At 35.6% G+C, this 20,723-nt stretch overlaps 1 protein-coding gene across 4 annotated transcripts in view; it reads left to right on the top strand.

Moving 5' to 3' along the window:
• Positions 1–20,723, top strand: part of LOC121407449 (nucleolar and coiled-body phosphoprotein 1-like) — an 83,263-nt gene that overhangs the window by 27,541 nt on the left and 34,999 nt on the right. For 2 of the 4 annotated variants that reach the window (XM_041598525.1, XM_041598524.1), the window contains exon 1: positions 12,860–13,112. The exons of the other annotated variants lie outside the window; for them this stretch is intronic. In XM_041598525.1, coding sequence (XP_041454459.1) covers positions 13,074–13,112 — 39 coding nt within the window. In that variant the 5' untranslated portion in view covers positions 12,860–13,073. Of the gene's footprint in view, positions 1–12,859; positions 13,113–20,723 lie in introns of those variants that run through there. 4 annotated transcript variants of the gene reach the window in all.

Raw genomic sequence — 20,723 nt, 5'->3', positions numbered from 1 at the left:
TTTAGAATACATATCTCTATAAAAATTAGTAGGATGTAGGGTCCGCTGTCCGGACGCTTTGTCTTAATGAGGAGATAAAAACAACATTTGATCTGGGTTTTCTCAACATACATGTACCTCGTATGTGTATTACACTAGCAAATAGAATTGTGGAAGTTTATGCATTGCAATATTATATCACATTACTTTCAAACAATTTATGAAACATTGATTGCAAAGTTTCTGAAATCGCTGTCATGTCCTGACACAACGTGACCATTCATCCAACAACTGGGTATAAGACTTAAAAGGGAATGGTATCGTCTTCTAGAAAATCTTTTCATATGCTTTTTCAAAGACTCAAAGAAAATTGAATCATGACTGTAAAATTGCAATTCACCCATTATTTTTTTCAGATGTGCAAGGAAGCTCAGCAACATTTTTCATAGTTTGGAACATGCCATGGTGAGGGGAATTACCCCCACTAATGATTAAGAATGCACATACATTTGCTTCAAGTCTCAAAAAGTTATGTTTTCATTGTGTTGTCATGAGTCTTTATGTTGCGCTACCTTTTCATTCAACGGTCCTCACTGTTTTCAATGCCTCGAATTCCATTGACTTCTACATAAGAATGAACATTGCCTAGCTTGGATGAGCCATCTAATTGAGCCATAACATATCAGTCGTGTTTGTCTGACTCTTCCTCTTTTACTGTCATTTCCCCCTTTTTTGCTGTTGTTCCCTCCATTTCCAGTGATCTTTAATACTTGCTTGATTAATTTGTGCTCTTTTACTCTCAAGTACCATTAATGCCAATTCATAAATGATTGCCAAAATACAAGGGTGTGACACAGGCAGGAGCGATGCCAGGATATTTTTATGAGGGGGGGGGTAGAGATTGACGTTGTAAATACTAGTAAAGAATAGGGGCACTATACCGTTACACAAGCAAGCCATGTCGTCTTCCTTACTCTTTCTCTCTTTCTTAATAGTTTGTGAAATTTGTTTTACTTATTTCATTACTTGAAAAATCATAATATAGGTTGTCACCTCCTATGTGGTGCCACACCTGCTTAAAGTAATGTGGACACTTGGGTTTTTTTATTCCGGGTAATATCTAGTACATGTGTACATTTAACTATTTTAGGTATTTTATTGTAACACCCCCAACCCCCCCAATTTCTTTAAACATTGTTATGATACAACAACTGAATCCAACCAGTGGCCGCCAGCTAAATACTTGCTCAGTTATATAATGCACATTTTTGTCAAGGTAGCTGGCTGATGCTGCAGTCACATTTCCCCTACGGCGGATGTACAGCTAGTCGAAATAGCCATTTTATTCATTATTACTTAAACCACCTGTACATGTGTGTAGCTGTTACAAAAAAATGTTAAAATGTTTGTGACTAGCTGTAGGTGAAATGTGACTAAGGTATTATGGTTAAAGCTTGAAGGAAAAAATATGTCAGTCAGGTAAGAAATTCTCAAACAGGTCTGTTGTTGTTTAGTGTCTCAAGGCTTGACCATGACTCGCCAATAAGCAAGAGATCAACAGATATTATTTTTCAGGATGTCAATGTGGGCCATGACCTCCTCTCACAGGTGCGTCTTTGAGAGCTTGGTGTGACATTTCTTTGGCTTTGAGGGTTGTATTCAATTGTCAGTTTTTACCTTTAAATCTCTAGGTTATGTTACAACATTTTTCTGTTGAATGGTATTTCTGCTGCTTCTGCAGAACTGCAGTTGTTTGGTTGAATGCGACAGGGATTATGATTCTGCTGTACACCCTTTTCCGTTTTGGAAATTCTGTACACTCTAATTAGGACTGTTGATTTTAATATGCAGCCAACTTTAATTACTTTACACAGTATTCTGCCTTAGTAAAATACTTACCCATCTTTGCTATTTACTTGCCGTTTTTGACTACGAATTATTTTACTTAAAGGACAATTCCACTCCAACAAAAACTTGATTTGAATAAAAAGAGAAAAATTCAACAAGCATAATACTCAAAATTTCATTAAAATCGGATGTAAAATAAGAAAGTTATGGCATTTTAAAGTTTCGCTTCATTTCACAAAACAGTTATATCCACATCTTGGTCGGTATGCACATGAGGAGCTGATGACATCACTCACTATTTCTTTTGTATTTCATATGAAATATGAAATATATTTATTTTCTCGTCATTGTCATGTGAAAAGAAGTTTCATTCCTCCCTAAAGACGTGGAATTCCATTATTTTAACATTTCGTGCTTCGGGCAAGGAGGTCCTAATCGTCAAATTCGTAAAAATTGAAATATTGTATAATTCAAACAATAAAAAACAAAAGAAATAGTGAGTGAGTGACATCATCAACTCTCATTTGAATGTAACTGGCTCGTTCATATAACTATTTTGTAAAAAATAAGCAAAACTTTGAAATGTCATAACTTTCTTATTTTACATTCGATTTTGATGAAATTGTTAGCATGATGCTTGTCTGATTTTTCTCTATTGATTGAAATCAACATTTTTCTGAGGTGGACTTGACCTTTAAAAAAAATCTAAGTCAGTCTCTTCCATGGCTTAATTGTGGCTAGCTTAATAGATTGATGGATACATTGCACATTATTCGGTCTAGACATCATGATGCCAAAAGTGAATTTGACTTGATGAATTTAAATACTTAGAAATGATCTGAATACGAGTAAAAGCATTATGCTCAGCCAAATATTCTCTTGGTCAATCAGTGCTCTGGCCGGAATACCTGTCTGGATCTATCAAGCTGCCACTGTCATCTGCTGCAAACTCTCTCAATGCAAGCAGGAATAGTCTGAATTAAAAGTGCAAAGTGTGCATTGCTGTATTTGTTCTGATCTCATCCAGAGTCTGGTAGCACTAAGTGCTTCTCACTTTCCCATCCAAAGTTGTTCAGTCTAGATGCGTTTTGTGAATGAGGCCACCATATCATGTACACAGGTTAAGTCAAAGTGTGCGTATGGAAATCTCAAATGTGCAAGTCATATCAACATCCCAGTGAACTGCATGGAGATTTCTTGCACCTGCTGTGGCGAAAGAGCACACATTATGGCAACCACTGTTCATAGAAGACATTGAAGACACTGATAATTTAAGGCCTCTTTTCAAAATGGCTCATAAAGAAGGCCCCCCCCTTCCCCCAAAAAGCCAAGGCTTGTGAAAGGGACATTGAGACCGATTGATGGGAAATCCAAGTCCATGGCCGTATATTCATTTAAACCCCATGATCAATGCAACATCCATAACTTGATTTCATTGATTTAAAAGTCTATTGTAAATATCTATGAACGTCTCCCAATAATAAGCCCCCGGGGGGGGGGGGGGTGCCACTGACATGTACATTGACGAGTGGATACCATGCGCGACCAAAAAAACACGTAAAAAGGATGTCTTTTTCACGATAGGGCACGTTACGTACGTAACGTGATAAGGGTGTCAAAAACACAAAAATAATGAAAAAAAGGGTATCTATTTCGCTCGGAAAATTACGTGTTTAGGGTCGAATTTGCGGGGATGATAAAACAAAATGAAAATGTTTGATAAAGGATGTCATTTTTGCCCCAACACTCCGGCCCGAATTCACATCCGTGGATTTTGCAGAGTCCACCTTTGTGAATTCGGGCCTAGGTGTTTAGAGTCCGATTTGTGCGAGGTGTAAAAGGTGGGATCGTACTAAACCAAATAAGGTAAAGCCGACGACCGAAGGACCCGTAACAATAAAACATTCCTGTACTTGTTTAGGGGTTCATTTCAGGGAATATTTGCCAAGAGTATCGTTTTGTTTCCAATACTTTGGTAGGGTTTCACACGTCAATACTTGTTAAGGGGTGCATTTTCAGAATACGGAAATAATGTGTTTAGGGTGCTTTTCGAGACCCCATGGTCGCGCATGGTATCCACTCGAGAATGGAAGTGCCCCCCCCCCGGGAATAAGCCCCCTGTTGAACTTTTCTTTCAGATATCAAGCATTGAGTTTTTTGGTGGTGCACAGGTCCCTGGACTTTAATATTGATGTGCCAATTGAAGTTTAATCAAAGTACTTCTGATGCCAAAATCACTGATCTCATGATTTTTTTTTCTATGACTCCTATTCCTAAACAAACACAACCATGTATGCACCATGAGTGGTTTTCATTCTTACCACTTGTAAACATAAGAGGGAGCTATGATAAATGAAAGCTAAATATGGATTGATTTTTGAGGGTTTATTCATGATTTTTTTTCTGGATGTTGTTGATCATCTGTATTCTCCATGACTGTAATGTGCCCACTGGATTTTATATAATTATAACTTCCTTTGTGTGTGAACAAGGCATATTTCAATCTGCCGCTTTCACCTGAGGAGGATCTGCTCTAGGTGTTACCAAGTACAATTTCTCATAGAAGTGCCAATTTTTACCAAACAAATGCCCCTCTCAAACTTGTTCTGTGCCCCTTTCACCTGAGAAGGACCCGTTTTATGAGTGCCATTTCTTGTATCAGTGCCAATTTTCACCCAAAAGTGCCCCCTCTTTACTTTAATGATTTGATTTTCTTTTCTTTTATCTGTCCAAACCATGATATTTTCAGCCTGGAGTACCCCTTTAATACATGTATGCTATCATGTAGTAATTTTGTGTCTCACAACATATGTAAATAATTAGATATACATGTAAAGATTTAAATAAAATAAGATTTGATAAAAATTTATCAAATCACAAGAGTGACACATCAGTGATTTTTAAACAAGTGGGTGACTGTCTGGTATATAACGCTCAACTTTTGGTTAGGCCATGCTTGTGGGGAAAATTCACATGCTTAATGATGTATTCGTGTTTAATTTAGCACTTTAGGAAAAATACCAGTTGTGGTAACGATCTCAAATTTAGTTTGAACAGAATCCAATGAAATTACCATTAAAGTGTTTGTATGTATTGATAAGAAATATGCGCCAAATAACTGGAAAAAAATACGTAGTTGCTGAGAAATGAGCAAAATAAGCATGGATTTCCATCAAACATCTGGTATTTTTTTGGCACAATATTGATACAGTGTCCAATATATATGCTTTTCTGTGTTAATGATCATCAGAATTATTGATTTTGAGCTAAGATTTAATGATTTTACAAAGATAAGTTTACATTAACGTACCAGATCTAGATGTGTGATAATATCTTGACAATTAACCTTGACTTAAAAGACTTTTTCATGACATAGTTGTTTGCTGCAACTACTGTCTTTTTCCTTTAAACATTACTTTAAGTCACTCTTGTCTTAATTCTCTTTGAAATATCCTGTTAAGTTATAGTTCAGCTTTTTGCTATTATTGGATGAATAAATACGAGCAGTCATAATGCTTCCAAGATCACGGTAACATGGACTTGTACAAGGATTTTGGAAAAAAAAAATGTGTTTTAGACATACATAGGTACATTGGCTTTTTTTCCAATATAAGCTTACCCGTTCAGCATACCCTTTGGTGGTCAGATATGAAACCTCAGATATATTTCCTGTATATCTAGTAGTAAACACAAGTCCCGTAATTTAATTTTCATTTTGAATGGATATTTGTTTTACTTCTATTAAATATGCTGCCTACTTGTCTACACAGTAAAACCGCTGTTTAAATTTTTAAGCACGTTTAAGCCCATCACCCTAACAACTATTGTTCAAACTTTTAAAGAACTTTTTAAACAACTATTTAAATCTTTTAAACAACTGTTTAAACTTTTAAGCAAGTTTTTAAAAATTTAAACAACTTGTTGTTTTAATTTATGTTTGCTTTAACAATGTGCTATTTTTTTACTTTGTATAGAGAAATAGATACTTTAAAGGTCAAGTTCACCTCAGAAAAATGATGATTTGAATCAATAAAGAACAATCAGACAAGCACAATGCTGAAAATTCATCAAAATTGGATGTAAAATAAGAAAGTTATGACATTTCAAAGTTTCGCTTATTTTTAACAAAATAGTTATATGAACGAGCCAGTTACATCCAAATGAGAGAGTTGATGATGTCACCCACTCACTCTTTCTTTTGTTTTTTATTGTTTGAATTATACAATATTCAAATTTTTACGAATTTGACGATTAGGACCTCCTTGCCTGAAGCACAAAATGTTAAAATAATGGATTTCCAAGTGTAAAACTTCATTTCACATGACAATGACGAGAAAATAAAATATTTCATATACAAAAGAAATAGTGAGTGAGTGATGCAACAGTGATGTCATCAGTTCCTCATTTGCTTACCGACCGAGATGTGCATATGAAGCGAAACTTTAAAATGCCATAACTTTCTTATTTCAAATCCGATTTTTAATGAGATTTTCAGTGTTATGCTTGTTGAATTTTGCTCTTTTTATTCAAATCAAGTTTTTGTTGGGGTGGACTTGTCCTTTAAGGGTTTGACGTGGTACACTGTAGTTAGATCTTGAGACGATGCTGTTTTGTGGGTTGAAACTTCTTGGAGTGAAAGATTGCCTGTGACAGGAAAACACCTGCACTGTGGGACTTCTAAAACCAGACTAGAGTTAAGTCACGGTGAACATGACTGAACATAACATGATGGGAGGGAGACACAGGTTCATCCAAGTTTATAGTTTCCAGGCAAATTTGTGTTCAGCAGCTGCGAACTATTCCTATGTCTTGAATTGGGAGAATGAAAATGATGTCAATATTTACCAAAGGCCAACATGGAATAAGATTCAAGAATTTACAAAAAGGGTTGGGGCACATTTTGTCCCCACACCTTGTAGTTTAAAGCCCGGAGACTTATCCACTGACCCACAAGACCTTTATTAGATTATACTATGTCTAGAGTAAAGACTAAACTCCAAAAGCCACCACAGTACATGATTGAATCTAGTCTCACTACTTCAGACTCTTTAAATTCAGTATGCAGAAACCAAATGTCTGCGCCTGCAGACTAATTAGCTTGTTTGATGGGGACTCTTCTTATCTATGTTGTTCACCAAGTTCACAATAGTCAAGGGATTTTTTTTCTTCAGTATTTGTACCAAAATACAAGGATTAGAACTTATTTTCTGTATGTTGCCATCATAAGAAGATGGAGAGGTACTTCTCCAAGTTAAAGTGAATTGATTGTGGCAGGCAGGAGACTTTGCATTAGGTTTTGTGAGAGAGAGAGCTATAAAAATGAAAGAGTTTTACAACTTTTTTCCTTGTTACTGTCTTGGATTATTTGCCTACACTTTTGACCAACTGCCCCAAGATGCCTTCAGCAGACTAGAAATGGATAGAAACATATTTAAGGTAAATGTGTTTAAAGTTTAGTTTTTATTTTGTGGCTATGAAAAAATAGTGATAGATTCATACTTCTTGAGATCATGGCAGTACAATATCAAAGGAATTAATCCAATGCTGAAATGTTTCAGCTTGTCCTGAGGCTTTTGCCTGACTTTAGGACCTTGACAACTTTCCATTTCAGGCTTTTTGATACTTTATATTGTACAGCACATATGGGACCTTATAAATGGGATCTTTTTAGGCCCAGTGAGTGAGAACATTAAAACTTTCATTTAATAAATGTATATCTAGGGGACATTGTTATTGACAAAAAGTGGTTGATTTGTATGAGAATATCAAGAGTTCTTGGGTTGGGAAGCTACATGTACCTTACCTTCTAGCCCTGCATACCAATGTAGGCCTGCAAAGCTGGATTGAATGGTGCATGACTGTATAATATTATTATATTAATCATATTTAGGCACACCGCATGTAACCTGGTTGTCAATAATGAAGAAAAACACAAAATAATTGGTGAGGTGTTTTCATCTGCCTAGCTAAATGGTACATGAGTCAGTTCAATCTTATGCAGCCTACCTCTACACTCTGTGCTTGCTTCAAGTATTTCAGCAGTGATGACTGTCAAGGCAAGAGAAAATGAAGTTGGGGGGGGGGGGGGTCATATAGCTCTGAATTAGCTGCCTCAGAGTATAAATTTATTTTAAGTCGAGGAGTTTGCGTGTTAGGTAGTTGTCAAAAGAAATAATCTCAAATCATATGTGCAGCAGTTGACTCACCATATTCTTCAGGGGTTTGAGTTTGGGATCTAACCTGCGGGTCGGTACCAAGGGGTTGTTTTTTTTCAGGAGGAGATCGATTGGTAAGTTTTTTTCCCCCTCTCATATTTCTCCCATGTGTGTAGCTGTCACTCGTTTTACATGCTATTATTGTGTTCTGTGCCCCACTGTTGTAATTGTTTGTAATTGTAAACAATACTATGCACACTTTCTTGACAAGCATGCTATGGTGACATCGCAGGGGAGTATCTGTCCTTGTTTATGTTATTTGTATTCACCTGTTATCACGTGACATAGAACTTGGAAGGTTGCATCTTTAAGCTTCTTGGTCACTTGATAAAAGATTTTGCTCTTTTCTCACATTCAGCGTGGAGATAAAAATATGTTGTACATGCCAATAATTGAGAATTTACCATATTAACAGCAAGGTTGTACATCTGTCATGGGCTTGACTTGACTAGATCCACTTAATATGTGAACATATCAAGGACATAAATGTTTTTCCATGGAAGCAACAAGTAATCAGCATGCTTGTAAGATGTACATGTATCAGTCCAGGTTGAGATTAAAATGGTCAAGCACAGTTGACCAAGCTCTTACCATGTTCTCATTCTACATTCTTAAACTGGTTTCCCTTACAAACCAGTTTTAGAAACCAGTTAGAAATATCGCTCTGTAGTGAGCATTCTCATCACTATCTACTGAACTGATTAAAAAAAAACCACTACAAGTAAAGTGGTCTTGTTACTAGAGAACGCTCTAATGGGGTCACATGTTTTGCAGGAAATTTGAAACCACAGCGTTGGCTAAATATTCTACATACCATGTGTACTTAATCGCGTGCCTAATGATACGCACACACTGACGTTCTTCCAGGTGACGAGTGCTTCTCGAAAACCAGTTGTGGTCTCATCTGCTGTTAAACCAGGTGGGTGTTTCATAAAGCTGTTAGTAAGTTAAGAGCGACTTTAAGAAGGACTGGTGATCCTTTCTTGTGGTAAATGGTAGATTCATTGGCGATGGTTTAGCGCGTAAGAAAGGATCACCAGTCGTTCTTAAAGTCGCTCTTAACTTACGAACAGCCTTATGAAACAGCCCCTGGTTTACCAAGACAAAGTGGGTTTGAAAACCACATCGCAAAGTGAATTCCAAACTACCGGTAATTTGGAAGACCAAATAACTCTTTCATAAACCCATCCTCCAATTAGCCGCCTAAGAGTAATGCGGATAATTCAATAAAAATTGCGTTCACAAACTCCGAAAATAAGCCGCATTTTTTTCGAGCGCCCGTCCTGAAAAAAGGCGGATAATCGTCATGACAACTGGACAACTCCCCTCCGATGCGGTTGTGTTGAAAAAGTGTGACCGCACCCTTGTGACCGCACCATGGCAATTATCCGCATTATTTGGAAATGCGTTCATAAACTCAAAATCTTGTCCCGATGCTGCTATTATGCGGATAATAGCAGCATCAAAATAATGCGGATAACTCTGGTCCTCCTCCAATTTTACGACCAAATTATGCTGCTATTAGCCACATAATTGGGTTTATGAAAGGGGTACAAGATTGCTTCCAAGACTGCTTTGAGCATTCCCATTACATTTTCTACTATAAATGGCTTCCACGAAACTGGTTTTAAAAAATCTTGCAGTTCACGCTACTTCATTAGTTTTTAACCAATTCTCTTGAAATTTGGCTCACATACTGGTTGTAAGGTAAAGATATGAGATACACATTTTTTTCTGTATATTTAAGAAATTGTGTTTCCATGGTAACAACATATTATATGGCAAAAATCTTAGGAAAACTCCTTGTGGATCAAAATACTACCCCAGTTTTTAGCCAGTGCTCGTGAAAGTTGGCACCAACATTGGTCTTATGGGTAAAAAACATGCACTTCCCTTTTCCAAAAGTTTTTTACCATTGCTCTTGATTTGCTTTTTTGAAATTTGGCACAAACATTCATCTTGCGTCAGGACATGCAAGATTCACTTTCTAATGTGTTGGAAAATACGTTGCCATGGTAATGACATAGGGCAGGAGTATTAAAGGACAAGTCCACCCCCAAAAAAGTGGAATGGAATAAATAGAGAAAAATCCAACAAACACAACACAGAAAATTTCATCAAAATCGGATGTAAAATAAGAAAGTTATGACATTTTTAAATTTCACTTAATTTCACAAAATAGTTATATTCATATCCTGGTCAGTATGCAAATGAGGGAACTGATGGTATCACTCACTATTTCTTTTGTATTTTATTATATGAAATATGAAATATTCGAATTTTCTCCTCATTGTTCTGTGAAACAAAGTTTTATTTTACCCTGAACATGTGGAATTACCATTCTCTCTTTTGCATGTGACTAAGTATTTTGTGAAAAATAAGCGAAACTTTAAAATGTCATAACTTTCTTATTTTACATCCGATTTTGATGAAATTTTCTGCATTATGCTTGTCTTATTTTTCTCTATTGATTCAAATCAACATTATTCTGAGGTGGACTTGACCTTTAATCACCTTTAGTGTTATTTGTAGTTGTTACTTCTGACGGTAAATATAATTTATCCATATTCTAAAAATAAAGATCCTCTACTTATAATATCAAATTCAATATATTGGAGGAATTGTGTACAGTATAAGTTTTTTGCACCTCCTGAGCCCCTGTTATTCCTTTGTTGAAAGATAAATTATTGTTTTAGCTCTTTCTCAGATAAATACAGAACCCTCATCTCAAGGGGTAGCTTGAGTCTCAAAATAGTTTGCTTTTTGAATGATCCTATTCACCTGTTGATATTTTTAGTCATGATTAGGAAATACTGTGTACAAAGGCTGCGTTTATGTGCCACTTTTCTACCCTAGAATCTTGATTTGTAACACATTTTGAAAGTTGTTTCTGCAGAATCTTGCAATTTTTGTCTCATCTGCGAAGCAGAGTGAGACTATAGGCAGTGTTTTTCCGACGGCGGCGGCGTCAACACCAAATCTTAACCAAAGGTTAAGTTTTTGAAATGACAGCATAACTTAAAAAGTATATGGACCTAGTTCATGAAACTTGGCCACAAGGTTAATCAAGTATTACTGAAGATCCTGCCTTAGTTTCATGTCACATGACCAAGGTCAAAGGTCATTTAGGGTCAATAAACTTTGGCCAAGTTGGGGGTATCTGTTAAATTATCATCATAACTTTAAAAGTTTATGGATCTGATTCATGAAACTTGAACATAAGAGTAATCAAGTATTACTGTACATCCTGTGCGAGTTTCAGGTCACATGACCAAATGTCAAAGGTCGATGAACTTTGGCCATATTGGGGGTATCTGTTGAATTACCATCATAACTTTGAAAGTTTATGGATCTGATTTCACTGAACATCCTGTGCGAGTTTCAGGTCACATGACGAAGGTCTAAGGTCATTTAAGGTCAATAAACTTTGGCCATTTGGGGGGTAATTATTAGATTGCTGTCATAACTTTCAAATTTTATAGAAATAGTTTATAAAATGTGGATATACATGTAAGAGTAATCAAGTATCACCGTCAAGTCTAAGATGGCATGATCAAGGTGAAATGTCATTTATTGTCAATGAACGTAGTATTGTATCATTATATGAATGGTGTTTTTTGTGAATAATTTTTTAATAGTAGTATTCAAAGTCAGCACTGCTGCTATATTGAATCTCTCGATGCATGTGAGACTGCCAGAGGCGCTCCACTTGTTTTACATTCCTGTCCTTGTAAGTCTATGTAGCGATTGATCGCTAACCTTTGTGTTATTCAGCCCAGGAACCCGTAACACAAAACTTAGCAATGATCGTAGAACATTTTTCTACGATCAATTCCATTGACTGCAATGTACAATCAATCGTAGAAACCAAGCGTTCGATTAATCGCTTACCTTTCTGTTGCGGGACTCCGATCTATTTAGATCTAGTCCTATTCCTCCTTTTCCTCTATTTTGGTTGTTTGGCCTATGTTGGACTATGCCAACAAATCACAGGTGTTTTATAAAAGAAATGTTCAATGTTTTCTCATTCATGGGACCAATGAATATTACATTTGGTGCAAGTTGAAGAGTCTATTCAACTCTGCTTCACGTCGTTGAATAGACTCTTTTATCTGGCACGCTCATGTAATATTCAGAATGATCGATTTCATGAACATTGAATATTTGTACCTTGTACAATGCCTACTTTGCAAATGGGAGGCTGTATGTGCAAAATCTGTACAGTTTTACATGTAGCATCTTTGCATGGCTTATAGGTGGTGACATCACAATACGATTCAATTCTTTGCACTTTGTAGTGCAGGTCCATTACGCATACGGCCTACTGGCTGTAACGTGCACTGGAGGGATTTTGTTTTTTGCTTTGAATAGTTCTTTCTTCATTTTCGTGCATTAACAAAGGAAAATAATTGATTATTGGTCACATATTCACTTACTTCCGAGGGATTATACAATACAAATAAAAAAATATTCTTATTTGTGCAGTGGTACAACATTACACACTCAACATGTTGGATAAGGGGTGTGTTTCCAGGTTTAATTAAGTTTTTATTGGAGTATTTTGCTCTATTTAAAAAATGTTGAAAATGTGATTTGATGATGTAATCCTTCAAAATGGAAGCGTTTGGATGACAATGGCGACGGAGCAATGTAGGACAAACCACAGCACTCGCTGTGCACCCTCCGCAAGCCAGCAGGAGACAGTGATTGACACAAACTATAGTCGATTAGCAATATCCGCCTGCCGACTACCGGGAATAGAATGAGAATCAGGGGCTCCCTCGCAACCAACAGAAAACAGGAGAGCAAGGAATAAGAGTCACAGGAAAGAAGGAGGGGAACATACTGCAAGTGCCAATGTTCCTTAAAGTTTGTAATCCTTGGGATCGGTCGCATAATCCATCGTGTTGTTGGGTGTACAGGGATGTAGGAGGGAAGTAAAGTCGTGTGATTTTTAGTGAGTTGAATTAAAAAGAAAGGGAGGATATATTTTCTTGTTTAGTCACTGGGACACGGAGGGAAATGTGCTAGATGCCGTTCCGGGTGATGAGCTCGAGTCGTAGTAGAAGAGTAAGTTTTATTACTAGTTTTTGTCAAATTGTTGTAGTCAAGTTCTCCATTTTATATATACCCTGATTTGCAGTCATCGTACCCCCAAAATGAATCATCCATGAGTCTATACCTTGTATGTCTACATGTACGTAGCTGAGGTTTCAAGCATGAGAATGAAGCCCTATTTTATTCAAATACATTTCAAGTTTTTCAAGTAGCCATACAATTTAGAATGATTTTAAGATGTAATGATCAAACCTCCTTGAAGGGCTGATGGGATAAGATGCTTGGATTTATTCCTGTTGAAACACGTGGTCAGTTCACATTGTTAAGGGACAGTTAAAGTGGAAAATCATGGGGAAATAATATGGAATTGGGGAATTGCTTAAAATCGAATTGTAAATTATAATCTGTCTGACATGTGAGCCTGTCGGACAAGTGCGATAAAAACTTAGTAAGGAATCAACCAAATTCACTATAGTCTTCAGGTTTCAAAGCTTTTAATGACTCTGAATACCATGTTAAAGGTGCCTTATCTCATTATTACTATGGAAATGAATAAAAAAGGATAATATTGCATACGTAGATTAATGAAGGCATGCTGAAGTAATCAATACTTGAAGGCAGAGGTAGATAAATAAGTATTTAAAATATGAATTTACACATAATAGTTTTAAGTTATAATGACATTCTTTTAAATGCCTCATTTAGAAATCGAATACAGTAATCTTCATCTCAGAATATTAAGTTCAGAGCAGGTTTCCTTTTAAGTTCATTGCCAGTGATGACCCATTTTGAACTGTAGGGAACACTAGATGATGTACCTGTGCTGTAGATAAACCCTCAATTTTAGTTCTGAGATAATAATAATAATATGTCCATTTATACAGCGCAGTTACTATGTGCATATACTCAACTGCGCTTTGATACTTGGTATCATATTATTACCCCGGCTGTAGCTGAGCCGCCATATTAATAGGCGCTAAAGCGTTCAAGGAAAAATCCTACCGGGTACCCATTCACCTCACCTGGGTCCCATTCACCTCACCTGGGTCGAGTGCAGCACAATGTGGATAAATTTCTTGCTGAAGGAAATTACGCCATGGCTGGGATTCGAACCCACGACCCTCTGTTTCAAAGTCCGGAGACTAATCCACTGGGCCACAACGCTCCACATGGTTGTTAACAGGTACAAGAAATTTGATTGAATGCACTCTGAATATATTCTGACCATTATACCATGGTTTTATTGGTAATATTTGCAGTTGCATTCATGTGCTCTGGCCTCAATCAAATCATAATAAAAGCTTGCAATTAACTGTTTTGTTTGGTTGCAAATACAATATATCTAACATTGGAAAAATTTTCTTATACCTTGGCAGATGTTGAATGTTTGCCTTCATTTATTTTCTTACCTTGAAAAACTACATTTTGCTAAGAATAAAAAACAGCTGAATAGAGAAATCATTTCCTGTATGTCATTCAAGGCATTTGAAAATGGAAACAATGCATTAATTTGCTTATCAATTTTCAATTTCAATTTCAATTTATTTATTTATCCTTTCAATTCATTTATCCTTTCCTTTTCCTCATCTTCTTGATTAATTAATGGAAGCAGTGTGGAACTTCCATCTGTAATTTTTTTCTTTAATCCTTGGAATTATAATTGATTGTATTGTTGCTCTCAGCGCAGGATGTGTAAAAGCTGCAGTCTGCTAATTATAGAAGTGGCATTGGCAAGAATGTGTTGTTTATTTGGCTCTCTGTATGCTGAACTTGGCAATATCATAAAAATAGAAGAAGGGTCGATTTTAAATATGTATATCTAAAAACATTTTGAATACTTGGCAGGGCCATTTATACCTAATTAACAGCATATACCTCATGGGGCCCATGGAAATTAAATGAACCCTAAATCATAATTTAGCTAAAAATTTTAAATAATCTTTAACTTTTAAGTTTTGATTTGAATTGAAGTGGCATGATAGAATTATTGCAAGGATTGTACTCTACTAATGCAAAAAAGCTAATCTGGTCCCTAATTGCGTTCCTTTTCAAATGGGACGTTCTCGGTTCTCACTCCTGATTTAGTGAATTATGCATCTCTTGAGAGTGGATTTATCTCCTTTTTTGAGTGAAAATGTCTTAAAAGATGCATATATCAATCCAGAGGAGATTTAATTCACTCTATTAGGATGTACTTTTCACTCCAAAGGGTTGGTTCCTAGTATTAGTGTGAAAGGAGTGTGAATTGGGTCGATTAACCTGTTTGCATTTAGAGAGTATGACTGCCCAAATTATTGACATACCATCATTAATTCAGCTCCATTCTTAAAGAATTTGTAGAAAGCTATCGTAGCATATCAACATGTTTTTAATGAATAATGTTTGCCATGAATGAATAATTTAAGTTATACAGTTGAGTTTGATAATGGATTTACAAAAAAAGTTACCCTGCAATGATGATATTCAGCTTGTTATATCATACTTGATACTTGATACATAGAATTTCTCTAAGTGCTTTACAGATTACTGCAGTCATGGGATCCTGTATACTTTTTCCACTGCTTGGGGAGCATTCCAACAATTTAATAACTGGCAATATGAAATTGACAATGACCTTGTCTTGGCACTGGGATCCTGTTTGTTTTAATCTTCTTTGGCTCTGTGCATGGTGCTCTAGCACTAGTAAATGAATCTCCTGCCATAGGCCTATACGACGGTCTAGATACATTTACATTTTTCACACTTCAAGCAAAAGTAGATACATGGTGTACATGTACCATGAAACCACTACACTCAATCATATTGCCATCATAGAATAATGCTGATGAAACGAAAATATTAGGAAGACTTTAATGACAAAATGTTCCGTTTCATGTTCATGAATGTTGGCATGTAAATTAGATGCTTCCCCATATACGTATATAGAGTCACCTCACCCACTAGTTCATGTTCACCCATTATAATTCAATTTCCTTTGTAAAGGGTAAATAGCCTGTTAAGATTTTGGGGTGAACATTAATTTTTAGAATACTTGTAGCCCTCTCAACAGCGTTAAGTAGATTTCATCCAATTTAAAGGCCATTGTCCTCTTAATTTGATTTTGTCTATTTGAGGCTTGTAACACAAAGCTCAGCCTGAACGTGTGATACACAAAACATTGCCTATAATAATCAGTCCAATTGATAGTAATTAAAATACATCCCATGCCATCAATCTCTAAGCTGTTTTGCGCTATTTGTCCTTGTTATATTCCAGGCTGAGTAACTTTTAGCTGTCCTCATCTATCATTCTATTACATGAGGATTTCAAACAAAGAATTTTAGGTCTTTTTTATACTTTTTAATGTTTCTCTAGGTTATTATGTTTCTTCCATAGTGTTCCCTAAGAAGATCTATACCAGTTTTCTCTTTTACGACTCTACTAGGTTAATAGTCAATTGACAGTTCCTAGACTTCAAGAAAACCTTCAATGATAGAGTGCTGCCTGACAAACTCTTCATCAAGCTCCAACATGGGCACGCATCCCTTGGGAATCTTTCTTTAGACCCCTGTATTGTAGGCTTTTAGGACACAATCTATTTTTGTTGATGAGAGCTGATCATCACTGAAGGAGGTTATAGTTGGAGTACCACAAGGTTCAATTATGGGCCCTATGTTCATTCTTGCTTTCATTGTTATTTTCTGCATGATGTTTTGTCATAAATCATACAAAATAAAATTTTTAGCTATTTATTTTCACTTTTAACTCCTGTTGTTGTAAAATTTATTACATGAATTTGAAAAGAATGCAAAAGAATGATCCGCAAGTATTTATATGTATTAGATTAAAATATTTGTCATTTTTATTCTCAAAGAAAAAGAATGATCCTGAGCATTGAGAAAAATGTGGCATATTTGTGTGTTTATGGGTCTTTTCCCTGAGCAATACAAATACCTTTTGATATCTGTGTTGGTGATTTTCAGTATACTTGAGTTTACTCTAGATAACATTATTTCATAGGGTGTGTTTTATATAAACTGTTAGAATTTGTTAGATCTATGATGGCTTGCTAATGTTTAATCATGGTTTAAATAGCCTTTTTTTTAAAATTATCGGCTCTTGCAATTACACAAGTTTAGTTTTAAATTGAACTTGATTCGAACTTTGAATACAGTACATGTGTAAACATGTTGGTGCATTTTATCGTGATTTCTCCATGGTGTTACAGATCAAAATTGAATGAATTTATTCTCCATTCAAAGATGATTTAATTTTCTTTCCAACATAAATGGCAGTTCTGATAACAATTTCCGATTGCATGAGATTTACCAAAAGTGACCCCCAAGTGTTTCTATAAATAAATAACAAGTTCATGCCAAATGATTGAGGTAGATAATGTGTAATTGTAATTACTTATTTCTTATAAACTTGAAAATAAGCTTGATATATATCAATCAGATTTTGGGTGTTCCAAACTATATTAATCGCTCCCACACATGTGATATTCTTTAACTGTTGGTTATCTTTAGCATGACTGTTTTCCATCTCAAACTTCATAATTTCACAAAGCGGGTTTATGTAAATGTACCAGAGCTAGTTCTACGATGATATGTTCAAAATTATGAAATCAGTTAATGTTTTTGCAACTACATACACTTGGTTCAGCTAAACTTTGGCTTATAAACAAAATACAACAATAATCACTTCATGTCAAGTATATTATATTTAGTCACGACTGCAGTTATCCTCACCTCACAAATCCTACATTTATCACATCACTAATTTTGCATCTTTTGAAATGATTTGGTTTGATTATCTCTCATCAATATCTGGAATGAGTCTGGTGATATTGACAGATTAGATAATGTAGCTAGTATGAGACAGGAAGCAGTGTGTGTTGATTATTTTTGTGGGGTACATTGCAGTTGTATCTTTTGGGTGTCTTTTGTTTTATAAGTTTGAATGATGTGACCTTAAATTGATATATCTCCGTATTCATCCTACAGAGAATTCAGAAGTTACAAAGTAAAACAAAAAGGTAAGCAGCAGATTAAATTTAAAAAATTGAAATACCGTAATAGCTTTTCTTTGGGTAGCATCGAATAAAAGTACTAGTACTCTTTCTCTTGAAGCACTGACCACTGCGACAACCCCCGTTTGGCTCTAAGTTGTGATTTAGAGTCACAGAAAAGAATAGATTATGATATCATTTAATCAGAACAGATGCATCTAATTTGCTAAATACAGGCAATTTATGATTCAGCTTTAGGGTTTATGAAAGCTTGCAGGATCGTAAGCTGTGAGGAGCAGTGTAATCCCAGTGTGATGTGCATCTGATTACATGTTAAAGGTAACACATCGTTTTAGAAAATTAGTTGCAGATGATGAAGGCTGAATGGTGGAAAAATTCCCTTTTCCAAGATGCTTTTTTTTTAAAGAAAAAGTGATCAATATGATTCTTATATTGAATCACAACCATGTATCCCACTCGTCTAGTTTTATCATACTAAATAGTTTTCTCTGTTTGGGTTAACAAAATTATGTTCTATTGTAAATCACCTGTCTCTATAGTGTCAGATCTTGACTCACCTTGATATAGGTATTGCTTATTGACAATTTAATAATCCTGTATGAATGGCCGCCATGGAATTATATTTTCTGCATGATAATCTAGACCCAATTTCACACTGACTTGTCAGATTGTCGGTAAGTAATTTGAGTGAGAGCTGATATTTGCAGCGCCAATAAACGGTACGGATCTGGATTTGGTCAAGTCAGGGAGCATGCGCAGTTCAACATTGAGGGAACATACCGAGCATGAACATGTGCAGTTCTCCCCATGAGAGTTTATCGAAAAATAAACTGAGCTATGAGAAAACTATACGGAGCTATTTGCAGCGATGTGTTTTCCTATTGGAATTATGCTTTGTCACATGATCATGAATTGACCAATCATTTATCTGGAATACTCATGAATATTCATAAGAGGGATATAATTGACTCTACGCCCATGATTACCCCTAAATTTAATAACATGTTTAATGAAAATGTAGCCTGGAATATCATTTTGGCGCACTTCGACCTCATTCTGGCCCACTGTGCCTCGTAGGGTGGAGAGATGACCCGTTTAGCATGGTGCAAATATATTTCTTTATAGCATCAAGTATTATCAACCTTAAAATGTGAAAAGATGCACCTTGTAGGGTGCAAACAAGCTTTTCTTGGTGCATACCTTTTTTCCAACTTGGGTTGCATGATTGCACTCCAAAAGGTGCTATCAGTGCTTTGTTTAGGGTGCTTTCTCCCGGCTAAATCTGTGCTCTTATGATCTGAAATAAAGCATGATAAGTCCTTATCTTATCTTGAGTAGATATTAACCCATTTAGCCCTAGCTGAGTCAGTGATAACTTGAGCTATCTGTGGTCTACGGAAATAGAATTGTGATCACCAGGTTAAATTTCCATCTTTTGCATGATTTTTTTTCAATTCACATTTAAGGTATTTACAACTCTAAAGGATTTGTTGGGATTACTAAAATGTGTGACAAATGAATTAGATTACTTTGATAATGATGATATGTTGAGCTTATATAGCGCTGATATCAGAATAAATAAATATCTGAGCGCTTTACAAAATACAGGTAGATACAGAAATATAATAACGTCATTTATAGACATATATAAAGGGTATATGTACACAATATGAACTGTCCAATAAATATGTCGCAGAAAATTTGAAACTGCATTTCGTCAGTGATTTTAAGAACCGGCATAAACCTCGGCTTGTCTCCAATACACGATTTTGAGATGATTGCATTCAAAGTTTTGATGTTTCTCATGTGCTCATAACTTTGCACTTTGGTCAGGACAATTATATCCTAGTATACCAATTTAAAGAACACAATCTATTCTTTTATAATATGCAAAATATTGTTCGATATTTGAATGAAGTTTTCAATATTTGAAACTAAATGCATTTCAGAAACTGCTAATTTTTACAAAAACAAGGGGTTTAGTTCACTTTTTAAAATCATGCATACCATGAGCATAGCCACACCCCTGTGTGCCATCCTAGAGACTTTATAGTACAGAAAGAATAATAACAATAAGACTTGTAAAGTGCCAAATCCACTCTGTAGAGTGCTCAAGGCACATAAAGAGCTAAGAGTTAAATAGCAAAGTTTTTAGAAGATTTTTGAAAGTTTCGACAGAGGTACATTTTGAATGGTTTGTGCCACGTTTGTGTCACATTATGTTAATGGCCTATCTTTATGGGATACACCAAAATATTCCATTTGTTATAACAGTTACGGCTGTTATTGCTTGACTTTGCAATATTTCTTGTATTCCATTCTGAGCCATTGAATATAATGAAAGTGTCTGCCCACCCCCTCCCCCTTGCTTTGTTGAATACAATATATTGAACATTCAGATCTAAATGTATTCCCTGATCAGTAAAATCATAGAGTAGCCTATCGCAAAAGACCATTTTGCCAGCTGCCTATATTACAAATACTCAAAGATGTTAAATGTGATTTAGGTATACTGCCCTCTATCCTTGATTAGATATTAATGCATAATCATGAATCATCAAGTTAAAGTTTGTATAGGTGCACAGATGAAACAAAGTTATTGATAATATGAA

The sequence above is a fragment of the Lytechinus variegatus genome, chromosome 2 (genome assembly GCF_018143015.1).
Source record: "Lytechinus variegatus isolate NC3 chromosome 2, Lvar_3.0, whole genome shotgun sequence".
Taxonomy (NCBI): Eukaryota; Metazoa; Echinodermata; class Echinoidea; order Temnopleuroida; family Toxopneustidae; genus Lytechinus; species Lytechinus variegatus.
This window is presented reverse-complemented; position numbering and strand designations above follow the sequence as displayed.